Source organism: Dryobates pubescens, unplaced genomic scaffold (genome assembly GCF_014839835.1).
Source record: "Dryobates pubescens isolate bDryPub1 unplaced genomic scaffold, bDryPub1.pri scaffold_64_arrow_ctg1, whole genome shotgun sequence".
Lineage (NCBI taxonomy): Eukaryota > Metazoa > Chordata > Aves > Piciformes > Picidae > Dryobates > Dryobates pubescens.
In genome coordinates this window covers 46,202-69,291 of record NW_026530784.1, presented here as the reverse complement: position 1 = coordinate 69,291, position 23,090 = coordinate 46,202, and the positions used below count along the sequence as shown (strand labels likewise).

General features: G+C 47.2%; 1 protein-coding gene across 1 annotated transcript; it reads right to left on the bottom strand.

Annotated features, from left to right (window-relative positions):
* Positions 1 to 8,014: 8,014 nt before the first annotated feature.
* Positions 8,015 to 9,429, bottom strand: LOC104303071 (zinc finger protein 501). Its single transcript, XM_009903650.2, has one exon. It carries the CDS (start codon positions 9,427 to 9,429, stop codon positions 8,020 to 8,022), a length of 1,410 nt encoding a protein of 469 aa, XP_009901952.2. The 3' UTR covers positions 8,015 to 8,019.
* Positions 9,430 to 23,090: the final 13,661 nt, after the last annotated feature.

The window sequence follows — 23,090 nt, the reverse complement described above, 5'->3', positions numbered from 1 at the left end:
GCCTTGTTGCCCTTCTCTGGACACGTTCAAGTGTCTCAATGTCCTTCTTAAACTGAGGGGCCCAGAACTGGACACAGGACTCAAGGTTTGGCTTCACCAGTACAGAGTACAGGGGCACAATGACCTCCCTGCTCCTGCTGGCCACACTATTCCTAATACAGGCCAGGATGCCATTGGCCCTCTTGGCCACCTGGGCACACTGCTGGCTCATGTTTAGGCGGGTGTCAATCAGCATCCCCAGGTCCCTCTCTGTTTGGCAGCTCTCCAGCCACTCTGACCCCAGCCTGTAGCTCTGCATGGGGTTGCCATGGCCAAAGTGCAGCACCCGGCACTTGGACTTGTTAAATGCCATCCCATTGGACTCTGCCCATCTGTCCAGTCGGTCGAGGTCCCTCTGCAGAGCCTTTCTACCCTCTAACTGACCAACATCTGTTCCTAACTTGGTGTCATCTGCAAACTTGCTGATGACTGACTCAACCTCCCTCATCCAGATCATCAGTGAAGATGTTAAAGAGGATGGGGCCCAGCACTGATCCCTGGGGACGCCACTGGTGAGTGGCCGCCAGCTGGATGTGGCACCATTCACCACCACTCTCTGGGCTTGGCCCTCCAGCCAGTTCCTAACCCAGCACAGAGTGTTGCTGTCCAAACCACGAGCTGACAGCTTAGCCAGCAGTTCACTGTGGGGGATGGTGTCAAAGGCCTTGCTGAAGTCCAGGTAGACTACATCCACAGGACTCCCCACGTCCACCAGACGGGTCACCTGATCATAGAAGGAGATCAGGCTGGAGAGGCAGGACCTGCCCTTCCTAAATCCCTGCTGGCTGGACCTGAGCCCTTGGCCATCCTTCAGGTGTGCAGTTATTGCCGCCAGGATAATCTGTTCCATTACTTTCCCTGGCACTGAGGTCAGGCTGAGGTCAGGTAATGAAATGTAGCCTTTAAATTGAATTTTATCAGATGCTTTGTGCAATAAAAACCTCTCCAATTAGCTGCAGAAACCTTGGCAACAAATAAGAGGATAAGTTGTGTCTAAGCAGTATTTTAATGAGCCCCTTGGAGTATTTGGGGCTGATTACATGATCCTTAGGTACTGCCAGGAGACTCTGCCAAGGTACTGCCAAGAAGCCTCTCAAGAAGTTCAAGCCAGAAGAAAACCCTTGGCCATTCCTACTGCAGCCTCTCCTACACTGTCCCATGTCTGCAGCTCTTTCCCTTCAGGCTGCTAAAACACCAATCTTGCTTCCCCACCCAGCTCTCCCCCTGCCATGTCCATCCCTTCCCTGAGCTGTCTCAGCTCTCCCTGCCCTTTCCTGACACCTCTGGATGGCCTCATGCATAGCAGCTCTGCCCTTTGTGGGGCATTTCTTTGGCCTCATTGCCACGATTAAGAGACAGAGCTCAGCCTGATTCAGGCCAGGTGTCCACTTTATTATGCAAAATCTTTTCTTTATAAAAGCTAAAACAACAAAGAAGCAGTTTGTGATTGGTTACAGAAAATGCATCACACGGGTACCTATATCTTATCAAGGTTTCAGCAAGCATCAAAGAAAAATTGAGACGAGGGACTCTGTTATAACAATCTACGATATGTGTGAAGTCTTACACTTTCAGGTCATAATAACCATTTGTAGTCAGGTATCTGTGCTCTTTCAACTACACAGCTTCATTGTGTTACCATGGTTTACGAGCCATCAAGGCTAACACTGTCTCCTCTTATCAGTCTATCAGTGCTTGGAGCTCTGCTCTCCAAGTTTTAACCCTTCATTTCCCCCTTTCTGTTGTATAACAACAATCCCCTTAACAGAGCAATTAATCAAACCTGATAAGCATTACAATAGACAAGGTAAAAAAGGTAGCAAAAAAGAATAAAGCAATAAAAGCATACATAATTCTTTTAAGAAGACTACAAATCCAGCGAGAAAGTCCCCAGTTACCAAGCAATTTAAAAGATGAAGGAACTGGCCACTTATCCAGAGGCAGTCACAGTCCTACTAAACAAGTAGAAAAAGGGGTTCTCGGAAGAAGCTGTAGCCAGGCACAAGGTGTCTTGTCCAGTTACATTAACAAGTGTAACTCATACATTAGTTTTTGATAAGGGAAGGGAATAGAAGGATTCTAAAAATCCTACTCCAAAGGTCATCAAACAAACAAAACAGAAAAACATTTTCAAAATTTCCAGAAGATTGAGCAGGAATCTGCAGCTCGCTGTCTCGCTATATCGATTGCTCCTTTTCAGCTTCCTCCTTTGGAGATGATAAAGGCTCTCGAAAAGGTCGCACGTGCTTGGCTGGAATCCACCGAGGGCCTCTTTCTGTGGAAATACAAACATATCCTCTGCCCCATGCTACTAAAGGGTATGGCCCTAAAATCTTTCCTGTTTCAGGGTCTCGAATGAGCACTGGTGCTTTTTCTTGTGTTTCAAAAGAAGCATTACTGCTAAAATGTCTGATGATAGGAGCGTTACTATCTACCAAGGAGCGGTTAAAAAAATTGAATGCATACAGAGCTTTCTGCAATCTTTCCTCCAGTGTTGTATTTCCCATTCCCCCTTTCTGTTGTAATAAAAGGTGCTTCTGTGTTTGGTGAGAACGCTCAATAGGTGGCTGACTAGTGAAGGAATGAGAAATACCTGTGGTGTGAACAATTCCCCAAGAGTCAGAAAATGATTTAAGCGTAGCAGAAATGTATGCTGGACCATTATCTGTTTTTATCTGAACAGGAATACCTAATATGGCAAAGGCTCATACACAATGTCTGAGAGCATCTCGTGACTTTTGTCTGGTATGGCAAGAAGCATATAAGGCTCCAGCAAAAGGTATCACTAGAGGAGTGAATGTATTTAAGATTACCAAATTCAGAAAAGTGTGTAACATCTGTTTGCCACAATTGTAAACTCTGCAATCCTCTTGGGTTAACTCCAAAAGCAACAGGAGGAAAGGAATGTTTCTGACAGTCAGGACACACAGCTATGACATTAGCAGCTTGCTGTGAGGACACATCAGACTGCTGTTTCAGTCATCCTGCGTTCTGGTCGACCAAAGAATGGCTAAGCCTGGTTTGTGCAATGTGATCTGGCAATACCTTCAGTGACAATGTCCAGTCACTAGTGGCATCCCCAGGGATCAGTGCTGGGCCCCATCCTCTTTAACATCTTCACTGATGATCTGGATGAGGGGATTGAGTCAGTCATCAGTAAATTTGCAGATGACACCAAGCTGGGAGCAGATGATGGTCTGTTAGAGAGCCCAAAGGCTCTGCAGAGGGACCTCGACCGACTGGACAGATGGGCAGAGTCCTACAGGATGGCATTCAACAAATCCAAGTGCCAGGTGCTGCACTTTGGCCACAACAACCCCATGCAGAGCTACAGGCTGGGGTCAGAGTGGCTGGAGAGCTGCCAAATAGAAAGGGACCTGGGGGTGCTGATTGACAGCCACCTAAACATGAGCCAGCAGTGCGCCCAGGTGGCCAAGAAGGCCAATGGCATCCTGGCCTGCATTAGGAATAGTGTGGCCAGCAGGAGCAGGGAAGTCATTGTGCCCCTGTACTCTGTACTGGTGAAGCCAAACCTTGAGTCCTGTGTCCAGTTCTGAGCACCTAAGTTTAAGAAGGACATCGAGACACTTGAAGGTGCAATGAGGTTGGGGAGAGGCCTCGAGCACAAGCCCTACGAGGAGAGGCTGAGGGAGCTGGGATTGTTTAGCCTGGAGAAGAGGAGGCTCAGGGGAGACCTTATTGCTGGCTACAACTCCCTGAAGGGTGGTTGTAGCCAGGAGGGGGGTTGGTCTCTTCTCTCAAGCAACCAGCACCAGAACAAGAGGAAACAGTCTCAAGCTGTGCCAGGGGAGGTTTAGGCTCAAGGTGAGGAGAAAGTTCTTCACTGAGAGAGTCATTTGCCATTGCAATGTGCTGCCCAGGGAGCTGGTGAAGTCACCATCCCTGTAGGTGTTCAGGAGGGGCCTGGACATGGCACTTGGTGCCATGGTTTAGTCATGAAGTCTGTGGTGACAGGTTGGACTTGATAATCTTTGAGGTCTCTTCCAGCCTTGGTGATTCTGTGGTTCTGGGGTAAAATCTGCCTGACGATTTCCTTCTGCAATAAATCCTGGTAAAGAAGTGTGAGATCTGACTTGCATTACAAAATAAGGGCGTTTCCTTGAATCTAGGAAAAAGACCAGCTTCTGTAGCAGGTTAAACAACTGAGAATTATTCACTTCCTTCAATACTGCAGCTTCAGCTCGTTGGACAATGCCTGCCACATAAGCGGAGTCTGTGGCAAGATTAAAAGTCTCTGACCATTTCTGAAACACTCGCACTACTGCAGCCAATTCTACTATCTGAGGTGAACCAGGAACTGTAGCAATATCTGACTTCCATGTTAAGGATTGATTGTTCCAGCAAACAATGACAGACTTGTGAGTCTTCCCTGATCCATCTGTGAAAACAGTGGGGGCAGACAGTGGATGATCACTCATGCGAGGCTGAAGTCAAGATAAAGAGAAGTCAAGATGAAACAATTTATGTGAAGGCCGAGGCTGAAGTCAAGATAAAGAGAAGTCAAGATGAAACAATTTATGTGAAGGCGGGTGCATAGAGAGTTGACCTGCATAGGTGTTAAAGACATAACAAAAACATCTGATTGCTGGAAAAGCCACTGCAAGTAAATCTCTTTAACAGGAACATAGATACAGTCAAAATCTCTCCCTGCTAAAGTTAATAGTCTCTGTCTGGCCTTAATGATTAACAAGGCAAACATTTCATGCTGTGCAGAAATTGTCTTAACAGGCTGGTTAGGAAGAAAAACCCACTCAATTAAAAGCAATGGGTCTGTTTTACCTGTGTCCCACTGAAAAATTAAGGCGTGTGGCTGTCGAGCAGGATTCAACAGCATTAAGAAAAAAGGTAGTTCAGGTGCACATCGATGAGCCTGCTTCAAAGCAATAGCCATGGTCACATTCTGCAAAGACTGAAGTGCTTCAGAATTCAAAACTCAAGGAGAACACAGATTAATGTCACCCTTTAGGAGTTCAAACAAAGGACTTAAATCTGCATTGGAAATTCCCCAAAGAGGACAAACCCAATTTATGGTTCCCAGCAATTTCTGAACATCATGAAGTGTTTTCACACGTGCATTGATTTGTAAAGGCTGTGGAACAACTGTTTTGGTGCAAATTCTCCACCCTAAATATTTCCAAGGTGGTACATTCTGATTTTTTTCAGGTGCTACACAAAAACCCACTTGAGTCACAGTGGATACAGCAAGGGCTACGGCTTTCTCCATGAGCTCGGGGCTTTGTGCTGCCACTAGGATGTCATCCAGGTAATGATATATCAGAATATCAGGAAATGCCTCTCAAACAGGACTGAGAATTTTTGCTACATACCACTGACAAATTGTAGGGCTATTTTTCATTCCTTGCAGGAGCACAACCCAATGATAGCTCTGCAAAGGTTGTTGCATGTTGATGTTTGGAACTGAAAAAGCAAATTTAAGAGCATCATTTGGATGTAGAGGAATGCTAAAGAAGCAATCTTTTAGATCAGTAACAGTTAAATGCCAATATCGTGGTATCATTGTGGGTGAGGGTAGCCCTGGTTGGAGGCACCCCGTATCTTCCATAACATCATTAATCTTTCTGAGATCATGGAGTAAGCGCCACTTGCCTGTTTGGTTTTTGATGACCAAAATAGGAGAGTTCCACAGACTCATGGAGGGTACAATATGCCCTTTTCCCCATTGCTCTGTGACTAGTTCTTGGAGTGCACAAAGCTTTTCCAATGGTAGGGGCCATTGATCCACCCAGACAGGGCGATTTGTTTTCCATGTTAACCGAAGGGTGTCGCGCACTGCAATGGCCCCCTCTAAAAATGGGTGTTCATGGTCATCCCCCATTGTGAAAGCACATCACGACCCCATAGCACCATAGGCACAGGCAAAACAAAGGGTTTCACAGATGCTGTATGTCCCTCTGGTCCCTGAATCTGAATGAAATTCAGGCTCTGATGACTTTCTCCAGCTCCCCCTATGCCTGCCAGTGCCTGAGATGCACTAGCCACGGGCCAGCGGGGGGGGCCATTTAGCCTTACAAATCACTGTGACGTCTGCTCCAGTATCAATAATATCACTAAGCACCAGTTTCTGCTGACCACACATCAGGACACATTGACAGAGAGGACATTTTTGAGAGATAGTCTGTACCCACAGAATCTGTGGATCCCCAGTAGACCCGAATCCTCTTTTATTTCTTAAAGGTCCCTTTGCAGGGGGATGTTCCGATCCCAAGGGAAGCGATAATAGCTGTGCAATACGACTTCCCTTCGGTACCGTGCAGGGAGGGAACAGAGTCCATGCCATGATCTGAATTTTATCTGTGCACACAGGAAGCACACAAAGTCCTGATATCATTGTTGATGATCTACCTAATATTAATGCCTGAGTTTTTACTGGGAGAGGACCTGACACGCCTGCTGGCAATAAATGTACTGTGGTATCAAGTAAAGTTACTGTGTTGGAGGTTGCCAGGTCCAGTCCTGCACTGCCTGCTGTTGCTGGACAGAGGTCAGAGATGCGCGTGCTGCCAACATCTGGCTGGACAGCGACAGCTGGATGATTTGTGTCAGCACCCAGTGCCATCCTGTGCTCCGCATCCGGTTTCCCTGCGCAACGGGCTGCCCTTGAGAATTATACTTAGATTGACATTGGTTAGCATAATGCCTCCCCTTCTGGCACTTGGGGCAAATCCCGGGTGCCTTAGGTTTGGCTCCAGTGTCAGCTACCAAACAATTCTTTCTGAGATGACCCGGTTTCCCACAGCCATAACAAACTCCTGTGTTCATTGGACCATTCATAGCTGCAAAAGCTGCAGCCATAACTTCATACTTATATTCCATCATACTTATCTCATTCCATGCTTCAATAATTGCTAGCAAGGTGGCATTTTGATTAGGCAAAGATTTTAACAGCTTTTTACAACCTGCATTTGCATTTTCCACAATTAATTTCAACAGTAATAGTTCCCTTGCCTCCCTGTTATAAATGCAATAATGGTTTGTGATTTGTGTTGTGGAATTCATCTTTAGGGGTGTAGTCTCAAGGCTGGATGGTTGGCTTGTTTTGAGAACAGAAAGTGAATGGTCAGAGTGTTTTGTCTTCAGACAGGAACCTCATTCCAACTTTCTCAGGAGCCATAGAATGTTTAAGTCCTGTGCTGCAGCTGTACTTGTGTGAGAAGATGTAGTTCTTCAACGTATACAGGAGAAAGACCTCACCTGCCTCATCTATGACCCCTACCACAAAGAAGATGCATGCTCAAGAAGCCCAAGAGGTTGCTAGAACTCATTATCACATCCCTGCCTTTTATTAAGCATAAGCATGCATATGTAGATGGTGTAGCTATATAAAGTAAAGTTAGGATTTGTAAGAGGCTTTTTGGGAGAGACTGGAGGTACCTGTGGGGTGAAGTCTCTGTGGCCCAGCATGCTGCTTCTCTCATTTTTTTTTTCCTGTTGCTTGCTTGCTTCTGTTTTTAATAAAACAACTCTCACAAGAAACTTGGAAATTTTCTTGTGCGGCCCATTTATAACAACCAATGTAACTCTTCAAGCTCCTCCTCAAGACTCTTCAGGGAACCTCACTTTGACCTCCCTGAACAGGGCACACAGCTCAAGCCCCATTCCTAGGCAACAAAAGTCTACAATAAAAGCAAACAAAGAGGATTTGGTGAGTTTGGGATTTTTATTGACACAACTGGGCAATGGACAGAGACTTTTTTAGCCCAAGGAGACACAAAGGGGGAAGAACCAAACCCTGGCAAAGCTCACCCCAGCTCCAATGGCTGTGCTGACTAAGCACTGCAATTGTTCTCATCAGCAATAATTGGTGTTCAAAAGGGCAGAAGGTGTTTGTTCCTGCTGGAGCCCCTAACCTCTGAGAAATGCAGAGGAAGAAGAGATGATTTTGGTGCTGGAAAAACCTTCTCAGGGGACCATGATTACCCCACTAGACCCTGGGTAGATCTATTTGTACCTCCCCTGCTCTGGGGGCTGGCCACTGGTGTGGCTGAGGCGATGCTTGGTTAGATAGGAGCTGCTGCTGAAGCTCTGGCCGCAGTCAGCACAGGTGAAAGCTTTCTCACCCATGTGCACACGACGGTGCCTGGAGAGGTAGGAGATGCAGGTGAAGCTCTTGCCGCAGTCGGCACAGCTGTACGGTTTGTCACCGCTGTGGATGAGTTGATGCTGGATGAACGCAGTGCTCGTGGTGAAGCTCTTGCTGCACTCAGCACAGGGGAACAACTTCTCTCCGGTGTGGACACGGCGGTGGATGGTGAGACTGGAGGTGGTTTTGAAGCTCTTGCCACAGTCCCTGCAGGTGAAGGACTTCCCAGTGCTGTGCACACTGCGGTGCCGGGTGAGAGAAGATTTCTGAGTGAAACTCTTGCCACAGTCAGCACAGCTGTAAGGCCTCTCTCCTGTGTGTGTGCGGTGGTGATTGGTTAGGTCGGAGCTGCGGCCAAAGCTCTTGCCGCAGTGGGCACAGCAGTATGGTTTGTCACCTCTGTGGATGAGTTGGTGCTGGATCAATAAAGTGCTCGTGGTGAAGCTCTTGCCGCACTCAGCACAGGGGAACAGTTTCTCTCTCGTGTGGATGCGGCGGTGGATGATGAGTGTGGAACTGCGACTGAAGCTCTTGCCACAGTCCCTGCAGGTGAAGGACTTCTCACTGCTGTGCACACTGCGGTGCTGCCAGAGGGAAGACATGCGAGTGAAGCTCTTGCCGCAGTCATCACAGCTGTACGGCCTCTCACCAGTGTGGGCACGGCGATGGTTGGTGAGGGCAGAGCTATGTCTGAAGCTCTGACCGCAATCAGCACAGCTGTAAGGCTTCTCCCCGGTGTGGATGCGGCGGTGGATTGTGAGTTCAGAGCGTTGTCTAAAGTTGTGGCCACAGTCAGCACAAGTGAAAGGTTTCTCTCCAGTGTGGGTCAGGCAGTGTCGGATGAGGATGGAGCTCTGTCTGAACCTCTTGCCACAGTCACCACAGATGAAGGGCCGGGGGCCAGGGCGGGGGCAGTGGTGCTTCACCAGCTCTGAGCCACATGGGAAGCTCTGCCCACACTCAGAGCACCAATTCAGCTGCTTGGGTGGCACTGAGGGGCCTGTTCTGGCTTCACCCTCCTCTGCACATTCCTTCTCCTCCTCAACTTGGTCACCTTCATCCTCATCACTAGCCTCCTCTTCATAGTCATCCTCCTCTTCATACTCATCCTCCTCATAGTCACCATTCACATCAGCAGCAGCATCCTCCATCCAGTCCACTTCTTCCTCCTCATCTTCTCCCTTGGGTATGCACGTGGGATGCTCGAAATTGATCTCTAGATGCTCCTTCTCCTCCCAGCTCTTGTCTGGGTCCTTCTGTGAGGCCATACTGTGGCAGGAAGGGGTCACAGCTGTGCAATAGGGAAGATGGAAGCACCTGAGCCCAGGACCTCAAATGCTGAGATCCTGCCTGGGTCATTACAGTCCTTGACTCCCAACACCTCCCAACACCCAGCTGCAGGAAAGAATGCAGAGGGGACTTCAAACCTTCAGTTTCTTCCACAGAAGAAAGGCTTAGGCCTCTAATATCTGTGCTGAGAGCCCAGGTTCCTGTGACCTGTGTCCTGAGGTACCCTGAGATCGCAAGTGGTCTTGTTCCACTCTCCTCAAGCCTGGCAGCATTGGCAGGGTGGTTTCTGGCCCAGGCCCTGCCCTTCGATCTCTACTGGCTCAGATAATGACTCAGGAAGACCAAACCACCCCCAACCTTCTTCCACCACTTTCCACATTCCAACCCCAAACATCACGACCTGCCACACAACTGACCCCAAACAGCCTGGGGAGCTCCCAGACTGATGTCCCTCAGAGACCCTGGAGAGGTGAAATGTGGTGGGCAGGAGGGGCTGGAGGAGGTTGAGGGCTGACCTGGGGACCTGGGGTCCTGCTGTTGCCCCACTCAGGGTTCTTCAACTGCTGGGCTGCTCCAAGGGGCAGATCTGCAAACTCTGCTCTTCCCCAGCACACAGAAGGCAGGGCTGATGCAGAGAACTCAGACCCTGCCAGAGAGAACCAAAGGGCTCAGAGGAGAGCACTGACCTGAAAGGGATGGCTCAGCACGGCCCAGGACCAGGCAGAGCAGCTCAGCCTTACTGGGCACAGCTCCCAAGCCCAGCAGCACAGGCACAGCACACAGCTAGGGCTGCTCAAGATGGGAGGCCTCAACAAGCACACACTCAGCTCCTTGCCCCACACACAGCCCCCAGCACACAGCTACAGGGCAGCACCACAATACAGCTGCCTCCACACAGCCTTTCCCAGGCCGGGCCTGCAGCTTCCTCCCACAGCCTGCCCAGGGCTCTGCTGCCTGCAGCTGCACTTGTCAGCAGATCTTGCTCTGGACCCACCTCTCCTCCCTGGCCCTGCCCCCACCACACACACTCTGTGCTCACCTCTGCCTTGCACACACCTCTCTGCTGCCCACTCTCCAAGAGATCAGAGCAGCCCTCAGGACACACACTAAGGGAGGTTCATGATGTCTGGAGATGCAGCAAAGGGGGAAGGGACTTGCTCAGATTCTTGCTAAACCTCTTCAGCCCTCACTGGGATGCTGGAGGAGTCTCTGTCTCCTGCCCAAACCTGATCCCTCCAGCACCCTTCACACACCTGCAGCCCAAAGAGACTCAGTGGAAAGGGTTTTGGCTTCCTTCTCTCCCTGACCATTTCTCTCAGCTTACTCTTTGCGGTTCTCCTGGAGCTGCCCCTCCACATCCCCAGCAGACACATGCAGAGCTGCAACACAATTCACTCCTTTCAGCTCCTCAAATGCTGCCAGATCCTGGCATTCCCTGCACATATATTTGCTACATGAGAACTGTACCCTCTACCCTCTCCCCTTTTTGGGAGGACAAGGCCTAATTCCTCATTCCCAGCCCATCCATGTCCCTGCTGCCTTGGCTGTGCCATGGCCCTGTGTCCCCTACTTCCACTGCCACTGCAGCTGGAAGGGTGGAGTGGAAATGCTGTGGCTGAGGAAGCATCCAAGGAACTGGGCTGGAACCAGGAGCACAAGAATGGAAGGGGCCTGAGACTAAAGGCTAGGATAAGTTGGAGGGCTGAAAGAATAGCACCAAGCCAAGAGGGGGTTACAGATGAGGGCTGGGGAGGGACCCTGAAGCTACCTCATGCAGCAACTGATGACAGGAAGGGGGACAGAGAGGGAGGCAGGCCTCAGGTGAGTCCTGCCATGGGGTATGGCTGGGCTGTGTGGGTAGGAGACCTGAGTGCCTGCTTGGGCTGTGCTGGATGTCAGGAGGTGTAGGAGGACTGTCCTGAGCCAGGCAGGGTTTGGGGCTTTGAGCTTCTGGGGTCAGCTGCTGCCAGCACCATTGAAGGCAGAAGCCAGGCAGAGCCATACAGCTGCTGAACAATGCCCTCCCACCCCCTGCAGCCTTCACCCTCCATCTTCCCATCCATTGCTCCATCCCCACTCACTTGCTGACCTCCCAGAGTCCCCCCAACAGAAGCCCCTGGATGAGAGCATGGAGGAGAATCCCTGTGGTGGGTGGGTGGAAGGCACTGGGATGTCTTACAGCAGAGAGTAGAGACCTCCAGAAGGGACAGCAGAGTCCAGAGGTACATCAGAAAGTGTCATCTATCTTATTTCATTCCCACAAGGCCTGAACCCACTCTTTATAAAGGAACAGCACAGGCTCTCCAACCTCCTTTTCCCTTCCCCTCTGCTCCCAGGAACATCTTCTGTGATCTCTCTCTACAGAGGAGTTTTGAGGCCTTGGCAATGCTGCCAAATGTGGCCTGGAGCAGCCTGGCTCACCTGGGAGCTGCCTACCAGAATCTGTAACTGCATCTCTTGGGTATGGGGGAGGAGGGGCAGAGAGGCATAGGGGAGGGGGAAGGCATTTGGGGCCTGGGGTTCTGGCCTGGTTTGGTGGAGCCTTGGAGGGAGCTTTGGCCTAGGGAGGTAGGTTGGGTCATGTGGCCAAGGCACACTATGGATTGTTGTGGATTTGATGCTTTGCACTGTAGGATGCAGCTCTGAACAGCACAGCCATGGAAACTGCCCAATTCTAGCCAACCCTCTGGGCAGAGCTTCGCATCTACTCCTTTCACATGGCTCAAAGAGAGCCTCTCTGGCTCCTTAAACCTAAGACAATACCCTGCAGAACAAGTTGGAGGAGCTCAAGGGGACAAGCTGCAGAGGTGGCCCAGGGCAACCTCCTCAGGTTCAACAAGAGCAAGGGCAGGGTCCTGCCCCTGGCCTGGGACAATCCTCACAATCAGTACAGGCTGGGGGAGGAGGGGATAGGAAGCAGCCCTGCAGAGAAGGACTGGGGGATGCTGGTGGACAAGAAGCTGGACAGGAACAGACAGGGTGAGACTGCAACTCAGAGGCCAAGGGCAGCCTGGGCTGCACCAAAAGCAGCATGACCAGAGATGGACAGAGGGCATCCTGGCACTTTGCTCTGCTCTGGTGAGACTTCACCTGCAGCACTGCAGCCAGCTCTGGGGGCCTCAACACACGAAGGACATGGACCTGATGGAGGGGGTCCAGAGGAGGGACACAAAAGTAATCAGGGGTTTGGAGCAGCTCTGCTGTGAGGACAGGCTGAGGGAGCTGGGGGTGTTCAGCCTGAAGAGGAGAAGAGAAGACTGGGGAGACTGAAGAGTGATCTTCTGGTACCTGAAGGGGGCTACAAGAAGACTGCAGAGGGACTGTTTGCAAAGCCCGCAAGGACAGCACCAGAGGCAATGGCTTCAAACTAGAGCAGAGCAGATTGAGATTGGATGCGAGGAAAAAGTTCTGCACCAGGAGGCTGCTGGAACACTGCAATAGGTTGCCCAGGGAGGGAGGTGAGGGCCCATCCCTGCAGATGCTCCAGGTGAGGCTGGACAGAGCTCTAGGCAACCTGATCTAGTGGAGGATGTCCCTGCTGACTGCAGAGGGGCTGGAACTGCATCACCTTTGCAGATCCCTTCCAACCCAAACCACTCCAGGATTCTAGGATTCTAAGTGCACCCTCCAGGAAGAGCAGGAAGAAGATGAGGCAGAGGAAGACAACGAAGAGGACGAGGAGATGGAGAGCCAAAATCCCTTCCAAACTCCTCCAAACCTGTTGCACTTCAGCTCAACTCTTGCAGCAGCTCTTTGAGATCTGCCTTTTGAGCATCACAAACTCTGAAGCACTGCAGTGAAAAGCAGCTCAGCTTCAACTTCCAACTGGCTGAACTCTCACATTTTAAATTCAAGGCAGGGGCCAAGCTCAGACACAGCCCCCAAGCTCAAGAACCAGCAACTAAGGTCAGAGTCAGCTCCCAAGCACAAGAATCCGGATCAGAAATACAGAACCAGCCCCCAAGCTCAAGAGCCAGCTCCTAAGTTTACATCCAGGCCCCAAGCTCAAGAACCAGGAAGTAAGGTCAGAATCACTTCCCAAGCTCACACCCAGCCCCCAAGCTCAAGAGCCAGCTCCTAAGTTTACATCCAGGCCCCAAGCTCAAGAACCAGGAAGTAAGGTCAGAATCTCTTCCCAAGCTCATATCCAGCCCCCAACCTCAAGAGCCAGCAAGTAAGGTCAGAATCACTTTCCAAGCTCACACCCAACACCCAAGCTCACAAGCAGATCCTGAGCTCAAGAACAGGCAACTGAGGTCAGAACAGCTTCGAAACTCACACCCAACCCCCCGGGCTCAGAACCAGTTTCACAACTTTGCTTATTTCAAGTTTCCTTCATTGCAGTTCTGCTAAGTGTCCAAATTGAAGCATTCAGAGAACGCTTTGGGCTGGAAGGGACCCCAATGATCAGACAGCTCCAACCCACTGCCATGGGCACAGACACCTTCCACCACACCAGGCTGAAGCCCTCATCCAACCTGCCCCTCAACACCTCCAGGGAGGGGGCAGCCAGCACCTCCCTGGGCAACCTGCTCCAGGCTCTCACCATCCCCACTCCAAACAATTTTCTCCCAAGCTTCACTCCAAATCTGCCCTCCTCAACCTTCAATCCATTTCCCCTTCCAGCCTAGACCATTCTATGATCACACTCTGAAAAGTTTCCTCCCAGAGCTGAATGAACACTACCAGATGAGTAGTACACATACAGCATGTACTCAAGCACTGGAGGTTTTTCCAGTATATAATGTATTTGGGTGACAGAAGTTCATAGAGGTAACCTAGAATCGAGAACTAAAGTGACACTGATTTATCAACATCATCAGAAATAAATGCTAGCACAGAAACTAAATCATAGATGCTGTGGAATTATTTGCTAATTAACCATTAAAAAAAGTTATCTGTAACTTAACAACAAATTCAAGCATGTTGCATAAAGTTGAAGTAAGCAGTTGCAAAGAACCCATACTTCAGTGCATCAGTGTAATACAAGCACACACAAATTCAGATATGGTACCTTTAACATCTATTTATTAAATAGGCATACTGAACACTACTGATTTATCTCTTATACAAATTAAAATCCCTTTACCCAAATTCAACAACACATGCTTTAATTTGCAAACAATTTCAATATATCCCAAGTCACAAAGTAACTGGTTAGTTTCTGAAGGATGAAACACCCTTTGCCATTTATCTCTGATATAACCAAAGCATTACTCTGCAAGTTTTGAAATCACAAAACAAAACACAGCTTTAGGTTAAGCAGTAAATTTTTTCCTAATGAACAGCTGGAAACAGGTTAATGTATTTTCAAGATATTTGACACAATTCTCAAGGCATTTCTCCAGAGATGTCTCAGAGTTATCTGTGGGAAGACAAGCCACCTATTCGACATGAACTAAATCAGGCTGCATTGCACTGTGCTGCAGGGAGCTTTGCTGGTTTGCAGCTTTGTTAATATATGGATCTCAGAGCTCTACAAATCCATTGCACCAGACCTCTCTTTTCTACATTCATCTTTATTCTTAGAGCCTCTTAACTCATAATTTACTTACCTTTCTTTTTGCATTATCTGAGTTATCCTGCTCCTCCATTTCCCCAATGAACTGGAGGCATACTGATGTAAAATGTAAGCTGCTCCAATGAATATAAACCATACCACACCAATACCAGTCACCCAGGCAAACAGACTGGTATTTCCAGAAGCCTATCATAAGCACTTCTGTGCAATGCTCAAGAGAAAGTTCACAGCATGACTGAAGATCAAATAGTATTTCCTAAACAAGAAACCCTGATGTAAATATAGTCCAAAGATCCCCTATTCCCTTGCCACTATTTCAAGTGATCCACTGACCTTAACTCCAGCCCCATGGCACAGAAGCAAGGTAGTTATCTCAGCAATACTGTGGGCCATTCAGAGCTTACCAGTTACAAGCTTTCACAAATCTAATACAGACCTTTAAGTATGCAAAAGCAACCCCATTCTGTATGTGTTCCTTAAAATAAATTTCATGTAAGGCACATTACACTATACCACAGCAAACTGAATGCTGATGAAGAAAATACACATCTCTTGGTCTACTACAGATAGAAAGGTTTCCCAGGTACTGTGGCTATAGAAATACGGCCACTTGTTAAGTAACTGGAGTTTAAAAGCTGGTTAAACACAGCTAACCTGAAGGAATGGTACATTCTTCCTAGCACTTTATGTAAGTCAAGTCTGCCTTAATCATCTCAGTCCTTTAAATTACAGCCTGCCAGTCCACTTTAACTCCTGTCCAGACACCGAGAACACACTTAAAGCTGTCCAAAAAGAAAGTTTCCCAGCTTCACTTGATCCACAGAATGCACATCATGTACCTGTGTACACATTAAGAAAACAGTGACTGGCCAACAATGTGCTCAGCAACCCGAACGATGGGAATTAAGTCATGAGTGAGCACGGCAATTAAGACACCTGCTATGATCCATGAGACTGGACATAGCTTTATTATTAATGGCAATAATTACTACCCATAACTAGATCAGCATTTGCACCAGCACTTCATCACAAAGTTTGACCCTTGATAGCCAGAGGGCACACGTACAACATCAGACATCAACAAGAAATAAGCTCAGGATCTCTTATTTGAATTCATTGCAGTTGGGGGGAGTGTGTGGTGAAGGCACATTATGCCCAGATACTGAATCTTGTCCCAGCATGTGGGCAAGTTCCCCCTCCTTTAGGAGGAAGACAAAAGCCAAGGCATTAGCCAGGCCAGCATGCATTCAGCGCATGCAGTGCTCGTGCATGCACCAAATGTGGTAGAATTCTAGCTTCATGCTTCCCATAGGCTGAAGCTAGTTGTTTATGAGAGTGCCCATTGGTCAAACCCAGCCCCGAGGAACTCTGTAAGTATTACCCCAGCTGGTAAACAAGTTGGCCCCCTCTTGCCCTTTGTCTCTGTGCCTGTTCGAGAGTGTAACCCTCCGAGCTGCAGCCTCTGCCATTGAGCTTGTTGTTTAGTTCTGTTATATACATGCACGCATACTAGAAGTCTCTGCATTGTGAGAAGCAATTGGAAGATCATTTCCACAGAGGGAGGATGCTGCACTGAGCCGAGGAGCCCAGCGCCGCCACAGCCAGTCGTATCGACCGGGAGAGCCCCACCGTGCCACCAGAGGACTGGACCAACCCCCGAGGGTAAGACCTGCCCAGTTGCTGGGGAGAAGGGACTTGATAGAGACTGAGTCCACAATTGCCTAGCCTCGCCGTAGCAGGAGAGAAGAGCACCACATGTGCTGCTCTGAGCCCTGTTAAACCTCAGGGCAAGCCAAAACATTGTTCGTGCCTACACTGCACTGAACCAAGGACCACCCCGAGCGTCCTGCCGTTCCTTTAAGCTCAGTAAACGAGAGGAGCTGCCACCTGACGCAGCTGCATTCTCTCTCTCCGAGGCTGTGTCCCTCAGCCTCGGGAATCTGACGTAGCTGGGCCGACCCTGACCAGGACTGAGCCCGCCTGCCGGCAACCGTCGCCCTGCCCTATCGTGCGAGCCGACTCCGCAAGGGCTGACCCTGCGGCCCGACCCCGACCAGGACCGAGCCCTGTCTTCAACTCGGCCAGAAGCCGCCCGCGCTCTGCCAAGTCGACATCTAGTGGCCAAGCGGCGGAACTGCACCCTTCTTGTATATAAATATGGAAATAGTTTGCAATTGGTTCAATTAAGTTCTAATCATAATACTAAGCCATTTGTGGAATCTATTTCACGAACGTGCACTAGAACATGTATATAAGTTGGTGATTCATCGGTTATTAATAATGTGATATTAATAAAAATAATATTTTCATAATTCATATTTCATATTCATAAATTAATAACCACTTCACCACAAAGTGATTACAGACCGAAAGGCAAATATAATGCCTACATACAATACTTGTAACCATTTCTTCATCTCTAAGTATGCGGTGTCAAAAATGTTACAACATTCTCAGCACATACCTTGAGAAGTTTTTAAGACCTAGTGGGTTGGTTTACTACTTTCTCTCCTTGCTGCCTCCAAGTTCAAGCAGGATGCCTTCTGCACTTCACTGGCCTACTAGTTTAAAGTGCAATAGACACAAGAGGGAAACAAATCTGAAAGTCTCAGGCTGCGCCAGGGGAGGTTCAGGCTGGATGTTAGAAAAAAGTTCTATACAGAAAGAGTGATTGCACATTGGAATGGGCTGCCTGGGGAGGTGGTGGAGTCGCCATCACTGGAGGTTTTTAGGAGAAGACTTGACAGGGTGCTTGGTGCCGTGGGTTAGTTGCTTGGGCGGTGTTGGATTGGTTGATGGGTTGGACGCGATGATCTTGAAGGTCTCTTCCAACCTGGTTTATTCTATGTATTCTATGTATTCTATTCTATGCCTTACACATTGTAAAATAGATTACTTTCCTCCCCTCCCCCATCTGCACTCATTTTTCTGTTTTCCAGCATACTGTTCACTGCCTCTTAATTGTATGCTGAGTTCTAGTCTTTCTGAGCTGACAGTCCTGGGCACTACACACTATTCAAAAAAGGACACAATGGAGCCAAGACCAAGTAATAAATTTTTTTCTCCGTGGCTCAGTTTTTGTTCAAAAGGTGATGAGTTGATGAGACTGTATGTATAACTTCTTTATTAAAAACTTTAAAAAGCCCACCAAACAAAAAACCCTAATTCAGTGTTCTTTGCTTATGTCACACCCTGATGTCCAGTTCTGGGCCCCTCAGTTTAGGAGGGATGTTGACTTGCTGGAACGTGTCCAGAGAAGGGCAACAAAGCTTGTGAGGGGTTTGGAGCACAGCCCTGTGAGGAGAGGCTGAGGGATCTGGGGGTGCTTAGCCTGGAGACGAGAAGGCTCACAGGAGACCTTATTGCTCTGTGGTGAAGGCACATTGTGCCAAGACATTGAATCTTGCCCCAGCATGTGGGCGAGCTCCCCCTCCCTCAGGAGGAAGACAAAAGCCAGGCTGGCACGCTGCTGGTGCATGCTGTGCTCGTGCATTCTCCAAATATGGAAGAATTCTAGCTTCATGCTTTCCCATAGGCTGAAGCCAGTTGTTTATGAGACTGCCCATTGGTCAAACCCAGCCTCGAGGTATTCTATAAATATCACCCCAGTGAGTAAACAAGTGCCCTTCCTGCCTTGCTGCCTTCCTCCTCCATTTCTGTCTCTGTGCTAGCTCGAGGGTTAAGTCCGAGCTGCTGCCTCTGCAACTGAGTTTATTGTTTAGCTTCTGTTACATACATGCACGAATATCAAGGCATCTGCATGTGAGAAGCGACTGGAGGAATTATTTCCACAAGAGGAAGGACACCACGCTGAGCTGAGAAGCCAGCGTTGCCACAGCCAGTCCCACTGACCGGGAGAGGAACCCCCCCTGTCACTACTGCATGGACTGGATCAACCCCCGAGGGTAAGATCTGCCTAATTATCGGGGAAGAAGCGACGTGACCATCCCAGGTCCCCGCGCAATTGCTTAACCCCACTATAGTGGAGAGAAGAGCGCCACATGCCGCTCCGAGCCCTGTTAACTCCAGGGATTACTCAGCAGCATTCGTGCTTACACTGCACTGAACCCCCACCGGACCGCTCCGGGTAGCCTACTGTTGCTTTAAGCCCAGCAGACGAGAAGCCGCTGCCTGAGAACTTGCCGAGCCGGGCCGACCTCTGTCGGGCCCGCCCCGCCGATATTCCTCACTCCCGGGGCCACCCCTGCAGACCCACGTACCGCCGCGTCCCCCGGGCACGCCTGCCGGCGATCGCCGTCCCGCCGTGTGGTGCGGATCAACTCTGAGGACCAGCTCGTCTCCGGACCAGCCCTGCCAGCCCGTCTTCTTGTGCAAGCCAACTCTGTGAGACCCCAGTCTCGAACCGGCGGCACACAGGACAGAGCTCCGTCTGAGCTCGACCAGAAGTCGCGCATGTCCCATCGAGTCGCCATCTAGTGGCCAAGCGGCAGAACTGCACCCTTCTTGCATATAAATATAGAAATAGTTTGTAATTAGTTCAAACAAGTTCTAATCATAATACTAAGCCAGTTATGGGATATATTTCACGAACGTGCACTAGAACATGTATATAAGTTGGTGATTAATTGGTTATTGACAATTTTATAATATTAATTAAAAATTAATTTCCATAATTCATAATTAATACATTAATAACCTCCCTCTTCACCACAGCTCTCTTCAACTATCTGAAGGGAGGTTGTAGCCAGGTGGGGGTTGGTCTCTTCTCCCAGGCAACCAGCACCAGAACAAGAGGACACAGTCTCAAGCTGTGCCTCTGGAGGTTTAGGCTGGATGTTAGGAAGAAGTTCTTCCCAGAAAGAGAGATTGGCCATTGGAATGTGCTGCCCAGGGAGGTGGTGGAGTCACCATCACTGGAGGTGTTTAGGAAGAGACTGGATGGGGCGTTTGGTACCACGGTTTAGCTGATTAGATGGTGTTGGGTGATAGGTTGGACTTGATGATCTCGAAGGTCTTTTCCAACCTGGTTAATTCTATTCTATTCTATACCCTGGATGCAACAGCTTGTGCACAAACCTACTATGTCAGCTTAAAAGACAAGGAGTATTCTTGATGGTCTGTAGTGCTAAATTTTGTTATTCACAAATTTAATAAAACTGATTGAAATTCATTAGTTAAATATACAACAGTTAAGTCTTGATAAAATTTTAAGCAGCATCTTTATCTACACTATGCTAGTAAGATGACAGACAATATTTCACATTCTTTTTGTAAAAATGGTGTCTGGGTGAAGAGAAAGATGTTGCAGCCTAATATGATCTTTGTGAGAAGAAGTGTAATTCACATGGACTGAGAAGTCACATTTCTCAATTTCAAAAATCACTAATGCATTATATCAAGAAAACAATGACTGGAGGGAAAAAAAGAAAGTCTTATCCCTTGACTCTTTCCACATTGCTTACAACAGTACCACCCAATATTCCAGCGGTTTATCAGACTCGAACAGTACCACCCAATATTCCAGCGGTTTATCAGACTCGAACAGTACAATACTGGATTCAAAATAGATTTGGTTGCTTGTTTTTTTAAATAAACCTTCAGAGCAAGCAATATGCTCATAAGCAATAGATCAGTCCATCTGATCACATCTGGAAAAGTCTACCCTCACATGACTATAAGCACACTATGCCAACATGTATTTGCACAACAGTCAGGAGCTAAAATAAAGATGATAAAAGCCATGTTAGTAGGAGAAAAATGCATCAATTCTCTTTCCATAACAGACAGCAGAAAATACAATTCTAAAAGATCACAGTGCCTTAAAATTGACAAAGGAAAAATTAATAATTACTACAATGACGCCACTCTGCTTGACCCATACTCAGAAAAATCAGACCACTAAACAGCAACAGACCAAGTCTTCTCACAGTGCCAAGAGATGACTGTACAAAGAAAGCAGGGTTTGAGCATGCTGCGCTGAGGACAGACCAATGGTTTACTTAGAGAGCCCAAATAATCTCCTTTTATATGAAATGTGTGAATATACTTTCACAGACTTTTCTGGGTTTAAGGAACTCACTGATATTTCCCATAGAGACTGCCAAAAGGCACACACTGAAATCCTCATATTAGAAATGAAAGAAAAGAAAAAAACCCAGCAGGTTTGAGCACAGGAGTATGTGCAAGTTTGCACATGTGTATACTTGATACATAATATATGTTCTCCAGATGTAACAAGTATGATGGGCAAGATGTTTTTCTGTCTTATGCCCAAGAACCCCTGCAAGTCATTCTAAATTAGAAAGATGTACCTTTTAAAGGTGGCAGGTTTTGAAGCTCCCTGTTGTTGCTAACATTAAACCTTGAAGAACTCTGCCGCTTTTCTTTCTTCAGTACTGTAGGTGGTGCTGGTACTTTGATTTTAGACAGTTGTGCTGGGGGAGGAATGCTGTTTGATTTTTTGTTTGACACCTGTTTAAAAAGAAATGAAAGCAGTTAATTGCAGCTGAACTTAGAAATCTTCTAAAATCTGATTTTTGTAACAGAAATGAAGCAAAATAAACTTTTATTCAAATTGTTCTATTCATCATCCTCTGGATGTATAAGGTATCTGTTCTTCTGTTCCATCTTTTCAGTGCTAATTTCTGTAACAAAGCCCTCATCAACAGTCTCTTCCAGGATACATTCAATCCCACTTCAGAGGAGGAAAAGGCTCTTCTAAAAGGTCATGGGAAATCAACATCTACAGCTTAGTCTTTCAAGAGCCATGTTAAAAAGGTAGCCCACAGTAAGATACGCATTTTTTAATACTATTATTTTTAGTGACCTGGTGAGCATTCCCATTAAAGTGTTTTCTGACAGGCTGCTAATATGTATATTCTGAATATGCACATATTCAGGGAGATGAAAACATCTTGTTTCGTGTTCATTTTGGTATTTCTGTCTAGAAATGAACCTACCTTAAGTTTAACGTGACGTTGTTAAACTTGCATATTGCAAAATTCAGGTTTTCCTTTCTAGAAAGTTCAGTCATGATAATTTATTCATACAAAATAAATTATTATATGTAAGCATATGAAAGGAGTTCTGCTGCAAAATAGCACTAATAATACTAAAAGCAGCACTGCTTAATTTCTGAACTTTTTAGTTAAACCACTTAAGGTATTTGGAACAGAACTGCAAGCACCCTGTTCTTCATATGAGACTTTCATGTTTATTTTTCCCCATGAGCGATGAAGGACCATTTTGTCTTGTAGATAATACACCTCTGGGAGTGATGTTCAGAGAAACAGGCAATGTTATACTTGTTCCACCTCCAAACCTGTGCTTCTTCCCAAAAGCTATTTGCACAGTATGTCATCTTTAACTATTCAAATTACTTGATCTACACCACTGTCCTAAGGTATATCTGCCCCTAAAAAGGAAGACACACAAAAAAAAGACATTTCAATTCTGTAATTTGCTGATGAAAGTCTGCAAGAAAAATTATAGGGCATATTCTAACTCGGTTGGAAAAGTTTTATCATGCTACAGTAATAGACTGTGAAAGGTGAGGCCTTCCGCTTGTTAACAAAATCTGCTCTCTTTTCACCAGTTGTGCAGATGGAGAGGTACATTGTGCTCAGGAGGTTTGTGAAACTTCCCTTTGTTTCAGCTTTAACCTTTAAGACTTGCCACCAAAGGGAAATATTTACTCCAATTATTTTGAGCTACCTCATTTGGGAAAAAATTGCAAAGAAAATTGAGTTAAGGATTGACTTACTAATAATAGGTATAGAATATTAGTGCAAATAGAATTAAGCTAATAATTATCAGCGGGAAGAGGAAGAAGTTACTTGAGCAAATTTATGAAGACACTTCTGTTGCAAGAGAATAAAAAACTGTATTAACTTCAGCTACCGATTTTTAGAATTAAATGAATGAAAAAGCATATTGACTGTATACCAGAACTAGCTACTACAGGTTTCTTCTAAACTCTGCTTATTACTTCTAATTTCCTGATGATGGGGATGAAGGAAAATACTATAAAATTCTCAGGATATAACTGAATGTGTTACATTTAGGAACCAGCACTACAGCTGGTGAACTATCTTTACACATGAGAGCCAGCTAGTATTTCTTTCAAAATAAATACTCCATTTGGGTTGTGATTTAAAA